The sequence below is a fragment of the Diachasma alloeum genome, unplaced genomic scaffold, assembly GCF_001412515.2.
Source record: "Diachasma alloeum isolate Michigan unplaced genomic scaffold, Dall2.0 Dall_scaffold_00219, whole genome shotgun sequence".
In the NCBI taxonomy this organism is placed as follows: Eukaryota; Metazoa; Arthropoda; class Insecta; order Hymenoptera; family Braconidae; genus Diachasma; species Diachasma alloeum.
The window spans coordinates 433,953-455,465 of record NW_021680384.1 but is presented as its reverse complement, the minus strand read 5'-3'; the positions used below and the strand labels follow the sequence as shown (position 1 = coordinate 455,465).

The window sequence follows — 21,513 nt, the reverse complement described above, 5'->3', positions numbered from 1 at the left end:
CGCCGGACTAGTCAGAACTGTCAAAAGTATGTGGAAAAAGTGAAAACTGAGAAACCGTTTTTTTTGGCCCCAGCCAAAGGGTCAGATTTTCGGGTTTTCCGGGGCAAGTGGATTTTCGCCAAAATCGAATTTTTTAGCCGGGTGAACGTTGATTCCAACTATTTAAGCGACGGGCTAGTCAGAACTATCAAAAGTATGTGGAAAAAGTGAAAAATGAAAAAAAAATTTTTTCACCGGAGGCCAAAGTGTCGGATCTTGGATTTTTCCGGGGGGAAAGTCGGTCCAAGGGTCACAAGGGTCAAAGTGTCAGATCTTGGATTTTTCGCCAAAATCGAATTTTTTAGCCGGGTGAACGTTGATTCCAACTATTTAAGCGCCGGGCTAGTCAGAACTGTCGAAAGTATGTGGAAAAAATGAAAACTGAGAAACCGTTTTTTTTGGCCCCAGCCAAAGGGTCAGATTTGCGGTTTTTCCAGGGGGAAAGTCGACTTTCGCCAAAATCGAATTCGGTTGGGGAAGATCCTCACAACCCAACCCCCAAAAAAAAAGTTTGCTGATTTTTTTTTATTTTTTGGTGAATATCTCCGAATCTATGGGAGATAAAAAAATTTTAGTTAAAACCTTTTTTATTGCCCTTAACATTCTCTACAATTATGTCGTCACAAAAATACCGCCAATTCTCATAATTTTGCAGATATTCACAAGAAAACAAAAGTCCACTCCAATAAAAATTGATTAATCGCAATGCACAATCGATTTTTCAATCACAAATTTTCTCTGTCAATTCAATCACCATTTTCCCATCAGTGTCACGCACGAATGGGCCTCATTGTCAAACTGTTTGGTATTTCGTGGTGGTAAAGGTGCATTAGGTGAATCAGTTGCGTTCAGTTCATTCCAGGATCTACGGTTCGTCTGTCATCAATGGTTTTGCGAAACTAGTGGTGAAATTACTTTTGCCGAATGCCTCCTGCATTGTAAAAAATACAGCTTACAACAGTCGAAGGGTCAAAACATCAATCACTTCTCCGAGTTCCCTCAGACAGACAAAAAAAATTAAATTCCCCTTCTCTTACTTTTCATTTCATAAAAATATTTTCGTCCGCCATAAAAAAAAAATTGCATTCACTTCAGATATTTATACTTCTCCGTAAAGTGGCGCCCGTTCTCGTGAATAATTCACATTCATTGATTCGACTCAGTTGCAAAGGAAGTACTCTGCAATTTCCAAAATAAAAAAAAAGTGGAAGAACGAAAAATGAAAGAACGTGAAGATAAACAACATGAATGGAGATTTTTTTTAAAATAAAAAGAACATGGTGATTTTTTTTTGTATTTATATATTTTTAGGTCGCTGGGTTATCGTTTAAATTGCCTAATTGCAAGGCGATTGACCCTCGACATTAAAAGCCAGAGGATAGAGAGGTCACCAGCCCTCTGGCCAACAATCAGACACTTCCGGTCTGTCGCGACAATTTTACTCTGAATCATTTTGATACATGTATCAATGCCTCTGGCTCCTTTGTCTCTCGGTACAATACTTTCATTAGTTTATTCATGAATATGAGTCAAACTGGCCTTGGATGATTAGCTAGATTTTGCGTTGGTTTATTTGCTTCTCCTCGTTTGCGAGAAATCGGGGAAAAATTATGGAGATGTAATGTGAGTGGATTTCCGGCTGGCGCCCACTGGATTTCACAACGGAATTATTATCTTCGGGGGGAAGTCAGTGGTCATTCGCCCAGTGATTTTAGTTTAATGAACCATCTTTGGTGTTTTTTTTTCGGTTGGGGAAATTGTACTGAGAGATTCGGGGGAATATCTGGGAATCTATCAATGTTACGAAATTTTTAAGAATTCATCTCACTGTTTTTAAACGGATTTCACATTTTGCTCGAAGATTTTCGTGAATATCGTGGAATCTGTCGGAGATACTGAAATTTTTGTGAGAAACTTTTTTGTGGAGAATTTGAAGCACAACAAATGGGGTCTTGACAAAAATTTTACTATCTCCAGTAGATTTGCAGATATTCACCGAAAATTAAATGAAAATGTGAAAGAAGCCAGGAAATTGTTTTTGGTTTTAGGCGAGGGTCAAATGACCCTTGAGGGTTGGAGGTGAGGGTCAAACAACCCTTGACAACATTCAGAATTAAAGGTCAAATGGTCTTAAGGGTCGATTGACCCTCAACAAAAAAAGTGAAACTTTTTTTTGTTTTTACTTGTGGGTCAAGTGGTCTCGAGGGTCAAACAACCCTTGAAACTGTTCAGGATTAAAGGTCAAATGACCATAAAGGTCAATTGACCCTCGAGACCATTTGACCCTCAACCGAAACAAAACAAAAATGTCAGGAACCTTCTTTCAGTTGAGGTTTAAATGGTCATGAGGGTCAAACAACCCCTCAAAAAATCCCAATTTTCATGAAGAAAGCTTAAATTTCGAAATATCTTTAAAAATCCGACGCCCAAAGCGACATGTCCTCGTTAAATTCCCCACACGCCCTCATTTTTCGCGGAAATAATTTCACATTCCCATTGTGGGTGGTCCCCCTTTCTCAAACACCATCACCCAAAATTTTATTGTTTCAACATAAGAGGATTTGAGGAGCAAGTTTAACGGCAAAATTGTGTCGGGAGTTGAGTTACCAAAGCGATTAGTTTTGGGTAATAGGTGTGACCAGTTCTCAAGGGTCCACTTTGTTTGGCTTAAGGTTTATGGATGTACCCCGGGATCATGGTGAAATCCTCTGGTGCTCTGTGGTCCACGTGGAAATATCATATCAATTAAAGCCAAGACTCAACTTCGTCATTTCTGGGTGGATTACCCGGTACTATTGGTTTCCAGTGGGTTAAGGTGACAGGTGCGATAGAGAGGACCATTAAATTTTTCCGCGAGAGGAGACTTGTATATTTAGACGCACAGGTAGGCGGTGATCTATCGATCCAGTCGATATTTTTTATGACGATTTTTTTTTTATTGCGGAAACCCACATTCTCAGACGGGTGAATATGCTCATCGGGAGCATTTACATGGGTTCTGATGGAATGGCGGATTTATTCGAGTGGAAACCGTTTTTTTTGCGGCGTTTTTTTATTTTCATTCTGGGGATCAATTACTACGGAGGTTGGGGTGGGGTCTGGTAGATGGCACTGCGGAGGCCTGCATATTCCCGCCAGGAATATTTTCATCGGCATTGAGTGGGATTATTATTCATGTGCATGGATTTTTCTTTTTCGCATTATTTTATGGGTTGTATGGATTTGATGGGGGGGTTAAACATTTGTTTGGAGATTACGTCGATGTCAATATTCGTTGGTTTGAATATCAAAAATTAATATTAAATATTAAATTCAAAGGAGGAATTCCATTTTCTGTTGAATTTGTTTTATTTGTTCTTCCTGGGGAATCGTTTGTTCACCGTTTGTTCGTCCTGAAAACACTGCCATCATCTTGAATAATTACAATCTCTGATTATTTTCTCAGAGGGGCTATACCTCAGGAGGAACCGATGAAACAAATTCTCTTTTGATGTAGGAGGGGCCATATTCACAATGAGGGGGAGGCAAGAAAAAAAAAATGGAAAATTTTCCACTGAATAGAAAACTAATTCGAGAATTGAACTTCAAAGACAAGTAGTGACCCTACGTTTGCGCCCTAGTGGGTGGATCTCGGTGTGAGTAGTGTCATATCCGGTGAAGCGAGACACAAAAACTCCAAATGGTCGAGACACACAACCGCTGGGTTCTCGCTTCTCATTGAGGGGCTCGGCTTGACTCACTGAAACGCACTATTACAGAAGCAAGAAACCCGCTCAATAATTCCTCGCGGCATTGATTTTTACCCCTAACTCGGGAGGGGGGGGGGGCGGAAAAATCATCCCCGATAGAAACAACTCTTCATGCCCAGCAGTGAGCATTACCATATCACGTACCTTCGTGATTTACGACGCCGTAACCGTTTTCGAGATTCAATGCGAGGTTATTAATTTTTTTTTTCCACTTCGACATTTCGACGTTTTCCAATATCTTGCGGGCTATTATGGGGGAAATGCTAAGAAATTTCTGAGATAAAGTTCTTTCAGGGGATGAATATTTCCAGGTTCGCGATTACCTTTGGATGGGATTAGGGGTTATCAATTCATTGGGAATAAAAAAAATGATGAAGTGTGGGGTAAGGAGATGATGATGATGATATTTTGGGTATGGAGCGATCGATATCGTCGGGATGAATAATTTTTTTTAGTGGTCTTTAGGTTTTACAATTCTGAAGTTAATTTTTAATATTTTTTTAATAATTTTTTTTAAGTTAATTTTTAATAGAAACAGAGTGATTTTGTGGTAGTGAAAAAAGGCTGGAGAGAAAAATTTTGATTACTTTTTTTCCATCTCACAACAATGACGATGGGTGAAATGGAAGAGACAGGCGGAAGGTCAAATTTTCTTGAGGGTTAAATGGGGGAGAGACCAGTGCAGTGATCACCTCACTCGTCTCTCCCATTTGACCTTCAAGGATATTCAAGTAGCATTTACAGGCCACACTATAGATTCAACTATTTTTCATCACCAAATTTGTCAATTAAATTGCGTGAGAAAAATTTGAAAAAAGCAAGAATGTTCAGCGTTACTCAAATTACATTTTGCACAGAATTATTTTTTTTAACATTCGTTGTTTATAAATAAATAATTGAAATTGATCACTATGGAATTTTTAACAATACTAAATTGCCATGAAATAAAATTAATTTTATGTAAAATTTAATTAATTTAATCAATTTAATTTTCTTAATTTCTACACGACAAAGAAAATTATTGAAATTACTAACAATTCAGGGAATTATTTTACGGAATTCTCAATTTATTGAAAATTCAATTAAATTTAGTATTCAATTTTCATAATGAAGTCTAGAATTTAAACTGTCCCTGAAATATAATTGATAGCTCACAATGAAAAACTGAATTTTATTGAAATTTTCAAGATGAACGAGAATTTTTATGAATAATGTGATCTTAAATCGAATTAAACAAATGGAAATGGAAATTAAACAAATTAATTGCAATTCATAATGATAAACAAAATCAGCTGGTGGGGGTAATCCAGCGGTGGGCGTTTGAACGGGAATATATGTAGAGAGTGGGTGAGTGATGATGAAGAAAAAGAGAAACAAGACGTGTAAAAGAAGGAAAGAAAAAAATAAATGAAAAAGAGAATGAGCAGACGAACCGAGTCGCGACTCGAGGGTTCCCCATTGCACTTGGGATGGAGTGAGAAGGACGAAAAAGGGAGCGTGCTTTGGCTGTTGTGTTGAGAGTTGGAGCCAACGACAGTCGCGCGGCACGCGGCGCACCGTACGCACGGGTTTCCTTGCGTTGCGTGTGGGCTATTTTTTTTTTATTATTTATTTATTTCACGTCATCCCTTCTTTTTTCTGTTACCCCCACCGGAAATCGAGCCGCGTGAATCGATGGAAAATTGCCTCCACCGGGTTAATTAATTAATTGATTAATTAATGAATTAATTAATTAGTTAATTGAATACATAATCAACTGATGGATTGAGAGAGTAATTGGAAAGAGTTTTTGGGGAATTAGAATCGAAAATCGGGGGGATTATCGGGAAATTGAAACGGAATTTCAATTTTTGAAGGTAATTTTGTTGTTTTTTTTCACATTAATATTTGATTTTTTTGAAGTTTTTTGCTTTTTGTGGATTAGAATGGCTTCTTTGGCATTCGCCGAGTGTTGAGTGGTGATTTTTAAGATCGTGAGAACGTGAGATGCTCTATTTTTATCACGTGGCCTTTATTTCATTTTTTTTTTCATGGATGTTAGTGAGAAAGTGCTGAGTGAAAAGTTAAGAGTATGTGGAAAACGATTTACTACGGAAATTGGAACGAATGCATGCCCGGGGGTTTGAATTTTTCAGTTTTATTCTTCGATCTGCAGCAACTTTTCAATTTGAGGGTGAAAGGTTTTCGGGTTTTCTGCAAACGACGGGGGATTGATTGTTAATTAATTCTTTTTATTCTCTCGAATGGAAAATAGATTTCGTTGGTTTTTTTATCTCGAGAACGGAAGGATCTGGAGAAATGTGTGGCGGATAGTTTTTGTAGGGAATTGAATTTTGTTGAAAAATGTATTTCAACACTTTTTTGTAGCTCTATTGATTGTCGAGATAATTGAGAACTGATGAGACGAAAAAAAAAAAAACAAAGAATTAGGAGAATTTTAAATTTTTTCAATTGTTTATTTATTTTTGAAAGGGTTGTTTGTAGAGAAAAATGTATCGGATAATTTTTGTAGGAAATTGAATTTCCGAGAAAAAATTTCTTTTAACATTTTTGTCTAGCTCTATTCATTATTGAGATAATTAAGAACTAACTTCATGAAAAAAATGGAAATCATGAAAAATTGAAAAAAAATTAATTAATCTTTTTTGTCAATTGTTAATTCATCTATCCATTCATATATTTATCCATCCACCATTAATCGCTAATTACAACCGATAAATCGTATCGTAGTAGACACAGTCATTCATTCATTTTTTTCCACTCATTTACTATCGCCTTATCTCGATAAAAACCCCATTCAGAACTCGTGAAACCATTTTTTTTGTTTCATTTCTCCATCGAGACATGAGGCGTTACATTATTTATCATCAGCTGCAGTATCTAATCGACTTGCATTTGAGTTGAGCCGATAAAATTCCCGTAAACTGTAACAAAACAAAACATTCTTTCTGATATTGACTTTGGGCATTTGGAGGATTGTTTGGGATGCGCGAGGAATTCAGTGGTGTTCCCATTCGGTGACCGGTTTAATTGACTATCCGCGGTAGAGAGGCGAACAGCCTCGGCGATCCTTGTTAGGTAAGACTGGACTGTCACATGGGATCACCAGGGGCCTTCAACGACCTTTATTGGCCTTTTGAAATTTCACTTTGCAATTTTTGTTTTTTGGAGAATTAGGAAAAAGAGAGAGGGCTGCGAATTTCGTTGTTTAAGGGTCAAACAGTGTTGAGGGTCAAATGGGAGAGACAAGCGAAGTGATCACTCTATTCATCTTTCCCATTTGACCCTTCTGATGACTGCTCGTCTCTCCCTTTTGACCCTCAAGAAAATTTGACCCTCACCTGTCTCTCCCGTTTGACCCACAAGATTATTTTTAGAGTGTTCTTCAGGATTAAACAGTCTTGAGGGTCAAACGGAAGAAACGAACTAACTGATCGGAAGAATCAAACTTTCATGAAGGTCAAATCGGAGAGGTCAGGAGGGTCAAACGGGAGAGATAGACGGAAAGGTCAAGAAGGTCAAACGGGAGAGATGTGCGAAGTGATCGGCCTCTTGTCTCTCTCATTAGACCCTTCACCGCTTCTTTGAGTAATAAAGACGGAAAAAAAGTTATGTAAATTTTTCTTCCTTGAATCAGCCCACTCGCAAAGTCACAAAATAATTATGTAAAAAATCGTGGAAAATCTCCAATTATTTAACCACAATCCCATTCACTCGTTGATAAATTCCCCAGGGTGTGGCACCTCTAAACCACAAATTGCGGTTGTGTACCTATGTATCACACGTTCCTCACTTAAATCTTGAGTCACGTCACACGTGATCAAGAAAATAAACAACGATTGAATTCTTATCCCAATTGTAACAAAACGAAGCTAGGGAGAAAGGGTCAAGAGGCCTCTCTTAATTGATAATAAACTCGATAGTAAACCGTCTTGACCTATATGATACAATTAATTTCTTTTGTTTCAACTCTCATCCACATTCTTATAATCTCCCCTTCAACTCATCTACAAGAGGGGAGTAAAAAAAATTAGATAGAATAATTTTTTGCTCTGTCGTAGGGGTCAAGTGACCCTTTCTGATTACTTTGTTCTAATCCGATCGCCCCTCAAGACCATTTGACCCTCAACTCCAAAAGTCCGTAAGGGTCGTTTAAGCCTTGAAACCAATTGACCCTCAACTGAAAACAAAAAACGTTTCCTGGCATTTTTTTCAGTTGGAGGTCACATTGTCTCAAGGGTCAAATGACCCTTTCTACTCACTCTGTTTTAAATCATTCAGCCCTTGACCCAAAACCTTCTTAAGAGTTGTTTGACCCGCAACTAACAAACAAAATGATTTTTTTTACATTTTTTATGGTGTTAGTTGAAGGTCAAACGGCTCTTAATTAAGGGTCAAATGGTCGTGAGGGTCAAACGACCCTTAAGGATGTTTGATCTCATGGGTCATCTTGTCTTAAGGGTAACACGACCCTTAAGACAAGTAATTTTTCCAAACATTCCATTTTACCCCCTTCTCCTACTGATTTCCATCAAAAGACAATTTTTAATCTTCTTTCAGACAAAATTCTCGGAACACGTAGAAACCATCTGAGTGATAAAAATTGTCCCGGGGCCTCGGCGATTTGTCAATTAAACCAAAAGAAAAAAAAAAGAAATAGAATTCAGTGAAAGAAAAAATTGCACTCAAGAAATTTTTGTCCCGATGATTCAATTAAATTCCGGCTGCTCGACGAAGTGAGAAAATAGGCAGCAGACGGATTAAAACAAGAAACGGAAATACAAAGGGAATAAAAAAAAAACGGGCGAAACAAAGCCAGCGGAAGGACGAGAGACAGAGAGTGACTGGGGTTGGAGGCGATGAGGGACAAGTTCTTGGGATTCCATGGTGACATTTCCGGCCGGTGAAATTCAACTCAGCTATGGCAAATACGTTCTATTGAATCGTATTGATGACGAAACAATTATGTCGTACATCCAATACAAACGGGCAACCACTCTGCATCACTTGGGTGAACGATTCAACGGTGAGTTTTATTTATTTTATGACTGCTCATCACACCTGACCGCAGGGGGAGACTAGTCATTGGGATTCCCCAATGGTTCCTTGCAGGAAATCTTAAAATTATCGGCTTTACGATCTACGCAGGAAGCTCTACGTTTTTGAAATTTCAAAGTAATGGCAGTGAAATGTTGATTTAAATAAAAAAATCATTCATTTTGCACCAGTTTTTTGGAAAATTTGAAACTTTCCTTTTTCTGAGAAATCGTTTTTTGACTTTAGATTTTTGAGAGAATCCCGGGCGTAGCACGCCCATTTTTTTTTAATTAGATGTACAATTCTTTCAGGAAATGGTACGATTTTTAAATGTAATTGAAAAAAAAAATGCATTTTGCCCCTGTAGTTTTTTTGAAAATTTAGAAACATTCTTTTTTCGAAATAAATGTTCTTGCAGTTTTTGGAGGGAACCCCTGGGGCAAAACGGCCAATTTTTTTCTTCAATCTCATGTGAAATTTTCCGATCTATCGAATGGGATAATTTTCCACCCCCTCCCCCTAGAATTTAAAATATCCAAAAATTCAAATTTCTTTTATTCGATGTCAAATTTCCTGAGAAAATGATACCCATTTCAAAATCTAAAAAAATCTCAGTGAAAAGTCCAGAAAATTTTCAATGAAATAAAAAACTAAATAATAAACCCATTTTGCCCCGGTAGTTTTTTGAAAACTTGAAAATATTTGTTTTTTCGTAATAAATGTTTTTGCAGTTTTTTGAGGGGACTTTCACTTGAGGTCACTTTCCACTTCCTCATTTGTCTCATTTGTCCAAAATGAAATTCTCATTTTATAAAAAAAAATGTAAAAAATTTTTTGAAACCTTTTATTCGTTGAAAAATGATGACTAAAATAAGAAAGAATGTTCCTTTAAAAAATCATTTCCTTCCTGTATAATTCCAGACTCAACAACAGACGTAAATGAAATCTGGAGGAGTCCGGGAAATACGTAGGAATGATCCATAACCCATGAGTTGACAATTTCCGTCTCACAATTATGATGAGAAATAATGCCCCACGTAAATAGGAAAAATACGCACTCGTGCTTTCTCCTATTATTTTTAGTGTTTAAAGTGGGGATAGTGAATATCCACGGTCAGTGTCACTTGGACAGTCACACTGGGAGCATTAATATCCCAACCCACCCACTCATCAACCATCAAATTCAAGGAGAGCCAGTCATATGTGTTCTACAAAGTACTTTGAATCCACTTTACACTGCCAACTTGATGACTCCCTGGTGCTCAAGACTGAAAGAGCTTGCTCATTGATACAAAGGGAGTGATAAAAAAAAAAGCTCGAATAACTTTTAAGAGACACTAAAAAGGCAGCAGTTGAGGATTTGAGAAACGTGGGGAAACTTTTTTGTGATTTTTTTTTTCTATTCTGTGAAATTTTGTTAAACAGTGAGTTTTGGTTTTATGGTTTTGGTTTTTGTGAGTGAACAATTGAGGTGTTACCATGTTTTTTTACGTACTCTTGGTCGGTCTGCTGTCCTCTGGTTGTGCCAAGCCTCATTCACTGCTGTATGCTGACGACAAAGTGGTGAGTGATTTTTTTTATTACATTTTTTCTGTTAAATTTGTGAAGGATCCTGAGTTATTTGGGGTTATCTTGTTACCGAGGGGTCGCAGCAAAAAATACCTCAGGACCTTTTTTGTAGATGAGGACATTTGTCACCAAAAATTCCTTTTGACATTTGCTCGTAGAACAGGTCGTTCTGCCGATAATTGCAAATTAAGTAGAATGGACAATATCAACTTGTGAGCGAATTCAATTTTTCTGTTTTGTAATTTCATTATTTTGGGAATTAATCGTGATAGATCATCAGTTTTCTCTTCTCGTCCTGTGGAGGACTTATTTTGCACCTCGGGAAGAGGAATTCAATTGAATTCTGCAGAGACTAATTTGATAGCGATAATAATTACGAGTAATGGGTGAATATCAGATGACGACTTTCAGTTTAGAAGAGAAAACTGATGGGGTATGGGCGCCTTATACTTTTATTTACCACTGGAATTAAGATCGAGGAAGAACCCAGGGTTCACGGATTAATGGGATCGATGCCCCGGGGATGATAAGAAGGTTAGAGGGGAATATACGAAGAATTTTCTTCGTCCAACGGCATTCATCACTGATGTGATTTCAAGTCACGTGGACTCTTCTATTTCTACCATCAACTTGTATTTTCAACTACTTCCTGCATTTTCTGGGTGTCTCAATCGAGTCAAAGGGAGGGCTCAGGGTAAAAACTGAGGGATAGAAATTTTATCGGTGATATTGGCGTGAAAAATGACGCTCTTGGGTCGCAGTTACGTCACAGAGGAACAAGATTGCTTCCAGGCATCAAAGCTCTCGTCTTCTTGGTTTTTTTAGGGCCGCGAGAGGGGAAGGGGAAGGGTGATCGATGCGCCCTCGGGCATCTATCCCGAGATATGGATTATCGCGGTTGTGCATCAAATTCTGGAAGTTGTATGCAAGAATGTGGGGAGCCGGGTTTCGTCGGGTTTAGGGGCATCGAAGTTATCGCGAGGGGTGGAGAGGGAATTTTGGGTCATTTTAACTGAATTATGGCGATGAAGAAGATGCGCTTGAATGGTTTAATTTTGGTATTTTTGGCGAATGTCAGAATCAATGATTTTGGGGATTTTTAGGGACGTGCGAGGGATCTTGATGCTTGTTGGGAGTCTGTAGGATTTGGGAAGAAATCGGGTAGAATGGAGTGATTTGAATAAATTTGTAGGTTTTTGTTGTTTATGAAAAAGGGTTTAAAATGACTCTAAACTTTTTCAATTTCACTCTGCCGATTTCGAGTTATCGATGGTTAAAAATTCTCGCGCACGCCTAGAAGAAGCTTTTGGACGGAAAACCTTTCTTGTCTTGGTTTAACTAAAAATGACCTGATTTGAATAACTTTCTAGGTTTTTGCAGTTTATAAAAACGACTTAAAAATGACTCTAAACTTTTTCAATTTCACTCTGCCAATATAAAGTTATCAACAACTGAAAATTATCGCTTACGACGAAAAACCCTTTCAACATCGTAATTTCGTCTGCAATTACCATTTGGGGATCGTAAATAAAATAATAGGGCAAAACGGGTCAACCTGTTCCAAAATCATCATTAAATTTCCATATCCAATGAGGTCATTTTCTACCCCATTTTTCAAAACTAATCAACGATGAATTGATCGGTAATCTTGCTCCGACTTCTAAGTACAATTTAGTTGCACTTTCAAGGAAGAGATTGGAAAGCGCCGGAGTAGTGGTGGGTGGAGATGAGGTGGGATTATACGAGGGACATTAGGGGGACATCGGGAGGGGAGTGAAGTCGTTGAAATGGCAAAGTTCCACGAACCAACAGACAGTTAAAGGGATGAGCATCTCTTCCACTCGCAGTCATCCTCCTCCTCCTCCTCCTCTCTCTTGCTCGGTATCTTACAAAGTAAATTAAAATTAATTACTTGGTTATCTCTCGGCTACTGGGTTTTTCTAGTCAGTGCAAATGCTACTCGCGGGAATGAGACCCTCCTCTTCCGATATTTGCTCCTACAGTTTCTCAAATGAGAAGACATTTTCCGAAAATTGAAGAAAATTAAAGTGGTAAAACTCAATTGTCTTGGGAAATTCAAGCATCCGCGTCATTTTCAGGGGATGAGTTTCGTCAATAAACATCTGTTTTGCCCCAAGGGTTTTCAAAAAATTCGGGAAACATTTTTTTTTCTAATGAAAATCGGTTTTCACTCGCCATTTTGATTCTGACAGTGGAATTAACTCATAAAATGGAATTGAACGGCTGAATTTGTATGAAATCCACTTTTATTCCTCCCTTTTTCACCCTTAATGGCCGATAATTGCCACTGGAGCTCGGGAAGAATTGAAGGAGCAACTCCAGCATTTCATCGGAGTGCTGGAAAGATATCTCTCGGTGTGTTTCAATCGTTTTTTTTTTCTTTTCTTTTTTCCTTCACTCGCCTACTCGCGTTTATATGATCGGTCATAATCGACGTACGATTCTAGCGAGTTTTATTCGCCCCTCACTTTATCACTTTTTCCTCGTCAATCAGTCGTCTCCTCTCTGTCGAATTCTCACTTTCTCATTCTTTCAGAGCGTTGTATGAGCTCGTCACGTCGCGACTTTTAAGTCCCAACTTATGCGCCGGCGCTTCCTGCAGTTAACGACCTCCGATCAAATATAAATGCCCGTGGACTCGTTTCATCGGTTTTATTTTTCTTCAGGTCTTATGGCTTCTGGGTAATGTTGTAAGGGTTACTGACGTTTTTAATTTTATTTCGCTAGAGGTGGTACACATAGGCGTGACTGGGGAATAAAGAGAGGAGGGTTGACTATTCAAATTATTACGCAGCATTTGATAGTTTTGGTACGGAATGATGACGCTCTTGAATCGATCTGTCCGATTGTTTTTGAGCCGCGAATCCAACATATTTTTATTCTAGACCATCCTTTCCTGTTTAAAAACAATATTCTTCTCGAGTCTCAGATATTTTTTTAGGGCGTTGGAAGAGTCCGTTGCTGCTGTCTGATATTGTGTTATTGCTGATTAATTGGTTAGTTTGACGTTGTGGTAGACAAAGAGATACTCAAAGGGACTGTTATTTTGATATTGCGGTTATGTCATGCATTTGGTGCTTTAAATTTTTCTCAAACTTGGTTGTTAGCTTGTGTAATGCTTCACACAATTGTCAAGCATGCGTTATACTTTGCGCCGTGGCTATTCGCACTACCGCACGCAGCGTGTCACACGCAGAAATTAATATATGGGTCGGCCAGCACTACAACACGCAGAAATTCATTTAAGGGTCGGCCAGTATTACAATAGGCAACGTGTCAACCAATCATCCTGCACTGTATTTCTGCGTGCGACACGCTGCGTGCTGTAGTCTGTTGCTGCTGTCTGATATTGTGTTATTGCTGATTAACTGGTCAGTTTGACGTTGTGATAGACAAAGAGATACTCAAAGGGACTGTTATTTTGATATTGCGATTATGTCATGCATTTGGTGCTTTAAATTTTTGTCAAACTTGGTTGTTCGCTTGTGTAATGCTTCATACAATTGTCAAGCATGCGTTATACTTTGCGCCGTGGCTATTCGCACTACCGCACGCAGCGTGTCACACGCAGAAATTAATATATGGGTCGGCCAGCACTACAACACGCAGAAATTCATATAAGGGTCGGTCAGTATTACAATAGGCAACGTGTCAACCAATCATCCTGCACTGTATTTCTGCGTGCGACACGCTGCGTGCTGTAGTACTGACCGACCCATATAGGAATTTCTTTGTCTCACACGCAGCGTGTGACACGCAGCGTGTGGCACGCTGCATGTGGTAGTGCGACTAGCCACGGCGCATACTTTATACTATCGTCAGGCGATCAAATATGCAGGTCAAAATGGGTTTCAACCGGAAATCCCTTTTCAAAACTTCGTCATCTAATTTTTCCCGAGACTCATCTAGTGATTAAACTTAATAAAAAAAACTCTTTGATGTACAACATACACCCGGCGTCTCATAAAATTTGATTAAAACCTGAGAAAATGCATCGTTAAAAGCTCAAGCCACTGACTAAAACAGAAAAGCTTTTGAAGGAAGTACACTGTAGGTTCTAACAAACCTCTCGTGAGCGAGTAAAGTCGATGAACTCTAATACAACGCATAATGCTCATAAAATACTTATCTATAACGTCGTTAAAGAGTGGAAAAAAGCCCTCCAGAGGCATGACATTATCCATTATCCAAACTTTACGAAAATGCAGTAATTAAATTTGTCCATCAGAATTATTTTCAACGCACCAGAAAAAAGAAATGATTTAATAAAAATCCTCGCTCAGCTAATTTTCACTTTAATTATCCCTCGCACATTTTCCCTACATAAAAGAAATTCATTTCACTCGAGTTTATGATAGAAAAAAGAGGGGCTTTCGGTGGTGGAAAATTGCCTTCCAATTGCGTGCATTCAAATTTTGTCGGGGGAATTTCTCAAATTTTTAAACTCTGAAATCATTTGAGATTGTGCAAATGATGATTTCTTTTTATCTCCGGGGTGTTTGCATTTCACACAAGTATTAAAATGTACTTTGTGGAGCGCTCGTGAACCATCCGGCATGTGTTGGGCGATGGCAAGGGACCCGAGGTTGTGATACAGAAACGGAGCGTTGGTAATTAGTAACACATGTGTGGAGCGAATGGTGCCAGCGTTTGAGCATCTCGTATTTCCCATTCCCTCCGATGAGCGGATGGTGGATGTATACATGCTTGAGTGAGAGAACACCCCTGGTGTTTTCCTTGGAGGTAAATGGACGAGATATTATCGGTCATTGTGATTAAATTTCAATCAAACGGAGAATGAGCTTTTCGGTGGAACAGCATTTATTGTGAAGCACCAAATGCATGACATGTACCCGCAATATTAAAATAACAGTTCCTTTGAGTGTCTCTTTGTCTATCGCAACGTCAAAGTGACGTTGCAGCAATGATCTCTTCCAATAACCTAAAAAAATATCTGGGACTCGTGAAGAATATTGGTTTGAAACAAGAAAGGATGTTATTGAATAGAAATATTTTTGATTCGCGGCTCAAAAACAATCGGACAGATTGATTCAAGAACGTCATCACTAGAAATCATGTCGTACAATTTCACACTGAAATTATGGAATATTATTGATAACTTGCTTCATATCTTCTTCATTCCGTGACAAGTTACTTTTATCAATGAAAATACTGTATTAATCATCGATTGAATCCCCATGATTCATCGACACGTTCAGTGGACAACTCATAGAGTAAATTGTCTCGTAGATTAGGCACGCAAATTGATAAAGAAAGTTGAAGCCACTCGGGTAGATTGAATTTTCACCCGACGAGGGGGATTTATTCTCGGATAAATGGGAAAATGAGAGATGAGAGAATGTCGAAGGGAAATTTACATGTAAATTCGTGTGCACATATTGGGTATGAGTCTTCCTCGAGTTTCTGAAGCTGATGGAAACACAAAGCGCGGGAGGAAAAAAATAAACAATTTCAACTGTGAAATATGGCGAATCCCTCTGACATTTTCATTTCCAGGAGTTTCGACATTTGCACATGCGACGGAACAAAAACGCTCTGACATTTGAGTGAATAAATCGGCTGCCTATCGTAATCCCATTTTCCTGTTTAGTTATTGATTGAACATTATTTTTGGCATTAATTGAATGGATAGTCGATGCGTCTTTTTATCGCGTCTATTTCAGGATTACGTCGAAGTCATTCTCACTTGAAAAGTCACCACGGTTTAGTTTCACATTTTTTCTCACACATGACAATTTATTTGATGTCATTGGTGGAAAAACTGGAAAAATTCCCCGACAGCCCAATAAAATTTCATTAGTCTCCAAAATTTAACAATGGGCCACCCACAATTTTCCCCGGAGTCAGCGACAAAATTCACAGATCCAGAATTTTTCTTGCGCTTCATTTGAAAAATTGATGAATTTTTCCTCTCAATTCTCTATTGAGACAATCACTCAAAATGACCCAAGTTCGTTGGTGAATTCCCATTCCACATTCTTCGCGTGTGAAATAAAGAAATCCACCGGCAAATGAAAATAATTCGAAGGATGAAGAAACGTTTCTCATCCTATGCACGAAAAGAAAAATCACTTTACTTTTTATTTTTTCACAATCTAGTCTATTGTGACAGACAAAATTCACAGACCCAGAATTTTTCTTGCCATTCATTTAAAAAATATCTCCGGAATACGACAGTTATCGCCTCGCTTCTGCGCCAGAATTTTTCCCATCTTCTCCCCAATTTTATTTAAAAACTATTCCTCTACCAAGTTTTAACGAAAATTGCCCTCAACTTTGGTCTTATCGGGGGTTACGCTACGGCCCCTCGGGGCCAAAGGTGAGTCGATTACGAATGCATGGTAACTCGTCTGATACGAGAGTAAAGAAAAACTTGATTACTTGAAGACTGTATTCCACGAGACAAGAGTTGTTGCCGTCGCCAGGTGGAAAATTACCTTCTGTCGCTGTATCTCTTGTTCTAAAAATTTCTTCCTCACGTTTCAACCCAAGTTTTCCAAGATAAGGAAGTTGTGTTAGCAATGTGAGACCGGAGGATAAACTTGGATTTGATAGTCATCTTCTCCAAATGAAGTGAACTCTTAGTTGAACGACTTTATCGATTTTCGAAGTGAAGGAACATCTTGGGAGACTGCGAAAACTTCGTGAAGATTATTACGTTGAGAAAGTCGACAAAAAATTCGCCTTCAGATGAGAAAAACCAAGTTTTTTACCGAATTTAATCAGGCTGAGGTAATTGAAAAAATGAAATGATTTGTGAGAAATTTATTTTAGTTTTTATTAAAAAAAAATACAATGAAAAAAAATATAATTAAAAAAAATCAAAATAAAATAAAATTGAAAAATTAAAAATCAATAAAAAATTTTATTGTTCTTGAAAATTTTATTTTATTTTTTATTTTTCAATTATGAAAAAAAAATTGAAGAAAAAATATGGGGGCAAAACGGATATATTTTTTTTTAATTGAATGTGAAATTTCTCAATCCGATGAATGGGGTCATATTCACCCCTCCCCCCTCGCAGTTATTATTCATGAATTATCGATTTCAATGGGTTACCCCTCGAAATTAAGGGATTGGTTAATTAGAATTTTGCACTGATAGCGCAAAATTAACGAGAGTGATAAAATTAATGATAAACTTCACTCGAAGGTATTTCGGCGCCCCTCCCTCCCACACCCCCCCGTGAATTTAATATTCCATCCAAGTTTTGATTAACCAAATTCCCTTCCCTATAATACCATTTACGGTTCGTTGATTTCATCAAAATTTCAACTGTGATTATTCACTGGGGATTAAAGGAATTTCAATTGCAGTTATTATGGCTATGTGACTTCATGAAGTATTCAGAAATCCGTGGAAATCGGTGGGCTGGTGGAAAATGTCAATGTGGAGTGGAGAACGATAAAAAATAAAAAGTACAGTGATTTTTCTTTTCGTGTATAGGATGAGAAATGATTCTTCATCCTTTGAATTATTTTCATTTGCCGGTGGATTTCTTTATTTCACACGCAAAGAATGTGGAATGGGAATTCACGAATGAACTTGGCTCATTTTGAGTGATTGTCTCAATAGAGAATTGAGAGGAAAAATTCGTTAATTTTTCAAATGAAGCGCAAGAAAAATTCTGGGTCTGTGACTCCGGGGAAAATTGTGGGTGGCCCATTGTTAAATCTTGGAGATTAACGAAATTTTATTGGGCTGTCGGGGAATTTTTTCAGTGGTGCTTCAGAATTTTTCTCACTCTTCATATTCTCGTACGTTCCCACCTGACATCGGTCATGTTCGGGAGTTGCACGAGCTAGTCAGTCTCGATCTCAACGTTGGGCAACGTTTGCACGTGTTCAGCAGCATCACGTGATAATCAGTGATTACTGTTTCAAGTTTTCCAATTGAATTCAACCAATGACATCAAATAAATTGTCATGTGTGAGAAAAAGTGTGAAATTAAACAGTGGTGAATCGGTCAGAATTAAAGACACTATTCAGCGATGACTGTTCAGGTTAGAATGACTTCAATGTAATCCTGGAATAGACGCGATAAAAAGACCCATCGAAATAGTATAAATCTTCCAATTTCATAATCCCTATTCACAATAGACTAGATTCTCTCTCTCTCTCTAGATCGGAAAAATCGGAATTACTTCGCTCTGCAATTATTTTTTGCATTGCGTCCTTGGTGAGGACGCCTCCGACGTTCCTTTCTCCTCATTTCTGGCGCAAAATGGGTCGCAATTGGCTGCTCTGTTGCAATCACTGAAGTTTTTTTTTCCTCATGTCGAGAAAATAAAGGAACGTAAATTGCCTTCTACACGTGAGACGCGGCATTATCTCCGGATCTATCGTCACCAATTGTTGCGAATTCCGTTGAATCTCGGTGTTCCTACATCCACAGACAATATTCAACCATCGTCGAGATGAAGATAACCTATTGCGACCGATTACATATTGAGAAATCCCTGAAATCAAATCAGCCAACAAATTTTTTACAATTCATCGAATGTTATCGAGTCTCACTAAAATGTCGATATCTTCTGACCCAACGATGCGATTTCCATGGGTCATCGCTCATTTAAAAGATCACGAAAATATCTCGAAAATGACGGCAAATTTCTTGAATTCCACTCTGCCGATCCTGAGTTATCCCAGATTGAATATCCAGTTTCCAAAGTTTTTAACATTTTTCGTTTTAAAGTTACTTTAGACTTTAATAAATTATTCCGGTCATAAAAAAATTCACCAGTTAACTTGAGATTCGATTTTTTATCTCGGAAAAATCCCTCATGAAATTTATCTATTTATCGTCTTTAATTTTTTCAGACAATTTTTTTTCACTCGATCATTTTGTTTCATTTGATTTTTTTTCTTTGAAAAATCGAAAAATTTGCGTCAAAATTCACTGCAAATATCCCCGAATTTTCCCAATTACTCCCGTAAATTCCTGAAAACTATTTTACACCGAAACTTGGCAAATATTTCGTTAATCCCCTGAAATATACTCCGTGGGCAATCGATCGAATGGCGTCGCGACGCCGTCGTGTTTATTACCCGTTGATTCATCGCTTCGGGTAGTCCGCCCTATGCCTAGACAAGCTTGTGCCTTTCTCCCTTATGCTGCCACCTTGAAACCCCTATCGTGTTTCAACTTTACTCTTTTACCCGGTGACTCGATATTTTCCGATGAATAAATCTTGGGTAAATGAATAGTCTCACGGATTTCATTACAGGCGACGGGTGAAAAATCGACGAAAGCTGCTGGATAAATTGAGACATTTTCTGGTATCCCATTTTATCCCAGAATTTTCCTAAAAATTGAAAAAAAAAGAAATTTGCTATCAACATTTTTTTTTATAAAAAAAAAGTGTTTCCTTTTTAGAGTTAACAAGTGGTGGGGCAAAATGGGTCGTCTTAAATAGAATATATATTTTTTAATTCTCCTGAATTTTTTTTTTTTTATAAATTTTTAGTTAAAAAGATTTTTTTTCTACTCTGAATTGAAAAATAATGGGGTAAAACGGGTGGTATTTTTAAAAAAATCGCATTTTCAATTGTTGATCGAGGAAATTGCATCAGTTGATAGGATTTTCCGGAAATAATTTATTCTTGTTTAGTATTTCTAAGGAAATCATGTAGCTGCTGCACGCCACGTGTTGTTTGAAATTTTTGAAATGTGCGTCAGACGACAGGCGTGGAGTTATAGTACCGCCTGAATCATCAGACAAGGCTTTCAGTCAGTTCTATTATCGACTGAGTATTCCCAAAAACCGTGATCCCCACTTTCTCCCCAATGCCACTGTCAAAATAATTCTCCCACCGGTGTTTCTGGGTCTCATTCTTGGATGAAGCTAGCAGGGACATTTGGTGGGATGTTTTTATTCGGAGTGATGGGTTGGAGATGAACGATTTGTAGATGAAGGCGAAGGTTGAGAGTCAAACGATGAATCAACGACTGGTGTAGCTAGACCTCGGCAATCGATTAATTACGAGTGTCGGGTGAGGGCCGGGTTCAGTGGTGTTCTTGGGTCGAACGGCTGTTCGGGGGTTTTTGTAGGCGCATTTGGGCGGGTGTGGCAGGTGAGGCCAGGTGAAAAACCATCGTAGCCTGCTCAAGAGAATTAAATAGACGTCATGATAATATAAAGCACCAAATGCATGACGTACAAACGCAATATCAAAATAACAGTCCCTTTGAGTATCTCTTTGTCTATCGCAACGTCAAACTGACGTTGCAGCAACGGACTCTTCCAACGCCCTAAAAAATATATGAGACTCGAGAAGAATATTGTTTTGAAACAAGAAAGGATGTTCTTGAATAGAAATATCTTGGATTCGCGGACGAAAAACAATCTGACAGATTGATTCAAGAGCCGCATCACTACAACTCATGCCCCAGAATTTCATACTGAAATTACGGAATATTATGATGGAGAGTACACATTAGCATGCAGATCAATCACATTTGCATATCTCGTACCGAATTAATCATCGTCACAGAGATATCCTCGATGCATCAAAATCCTATCCCTCGCCACAAATTTCCAACCATCGAAATTCCCCCGGACTCAATTGAGGAGAACATTATTCCCTCCCTGTGCACATTCGCGCACTCCAAGACTGACTCATTAAGATCATTTCACAATTGCACTCGCGGACTTCCGGCTCCTCCCCCCCCCCCCCCCTCCCTCCCACTCGCCATTACTTCCATCCACTCGAGGAATCATCGGCGAGCTATTGGCCTTTGTCGCTCAACTCCACGAGAGAAATTATATTTGGTTCATTGTGTTCCCGGAAGGAGTTCCGCGTTTTGTCGCGTCATATTTCATCGTTATTCCGCGCGCGGGGGAAATTGATACCGTTGAGGCTGCTCCTTTCGCTGATTGATGATGTCTCATCCTGATCTGTGCCGAGTCAAGCAAATTGTCTAAAAAAAAAAATTGCCGCAGAAAGATCTATTTTCGTATCTCAATGAAATCAACAATCTCGCGATCGAATGAATCAACTATTGACTTTGAATAATCGGGCCAATTGATCCTCTAGTCATTGATTGGTACTCGGTCCCAATTGTTAGCGACTCCTC

At 38.4% G+C, this 21,513-nt stretch overlaps 1 protein-coding gene across 3 annotated transcripts in view; it reads left to right on the top strand.

Annotated features, from left to right (window-relative positions):
• LOC107037425 (matrix metalloproteinase-2) overlaps window positions 1-21,513 on the top strand; it is a 114,259-nt gene that overhangs the window by 9,793 nt on the left and 82,953 nt on the right. The window contains exons 1-3 of one of the 3 annotated variants that reach the window (XM_015255978.1): window positions 5,366-5,644; window positions 8,349-8,814; window positions 9,747-10,388. In XM_015255978.1, coding sequence (XP_015111464.1) covers window positions 10,305-10,388 — 84 coding nt within the window. In that variant the 5' untranslated portion in view covers window positions 5,366-5,644; window positions 8,349-8,814; window positions 9,747-10,304. Of the gene's footprint in view, window positions 1-5,365; window positions 5,645-8,348; window positions 8,815-9,746; window positions 10,389-18,387; window positions 18,440-21,513 lie in introns of those variants that run through there. The other 2 variants (XM_015255979.1, XM_015255980.1) reach the window with 2 other exon arrangements.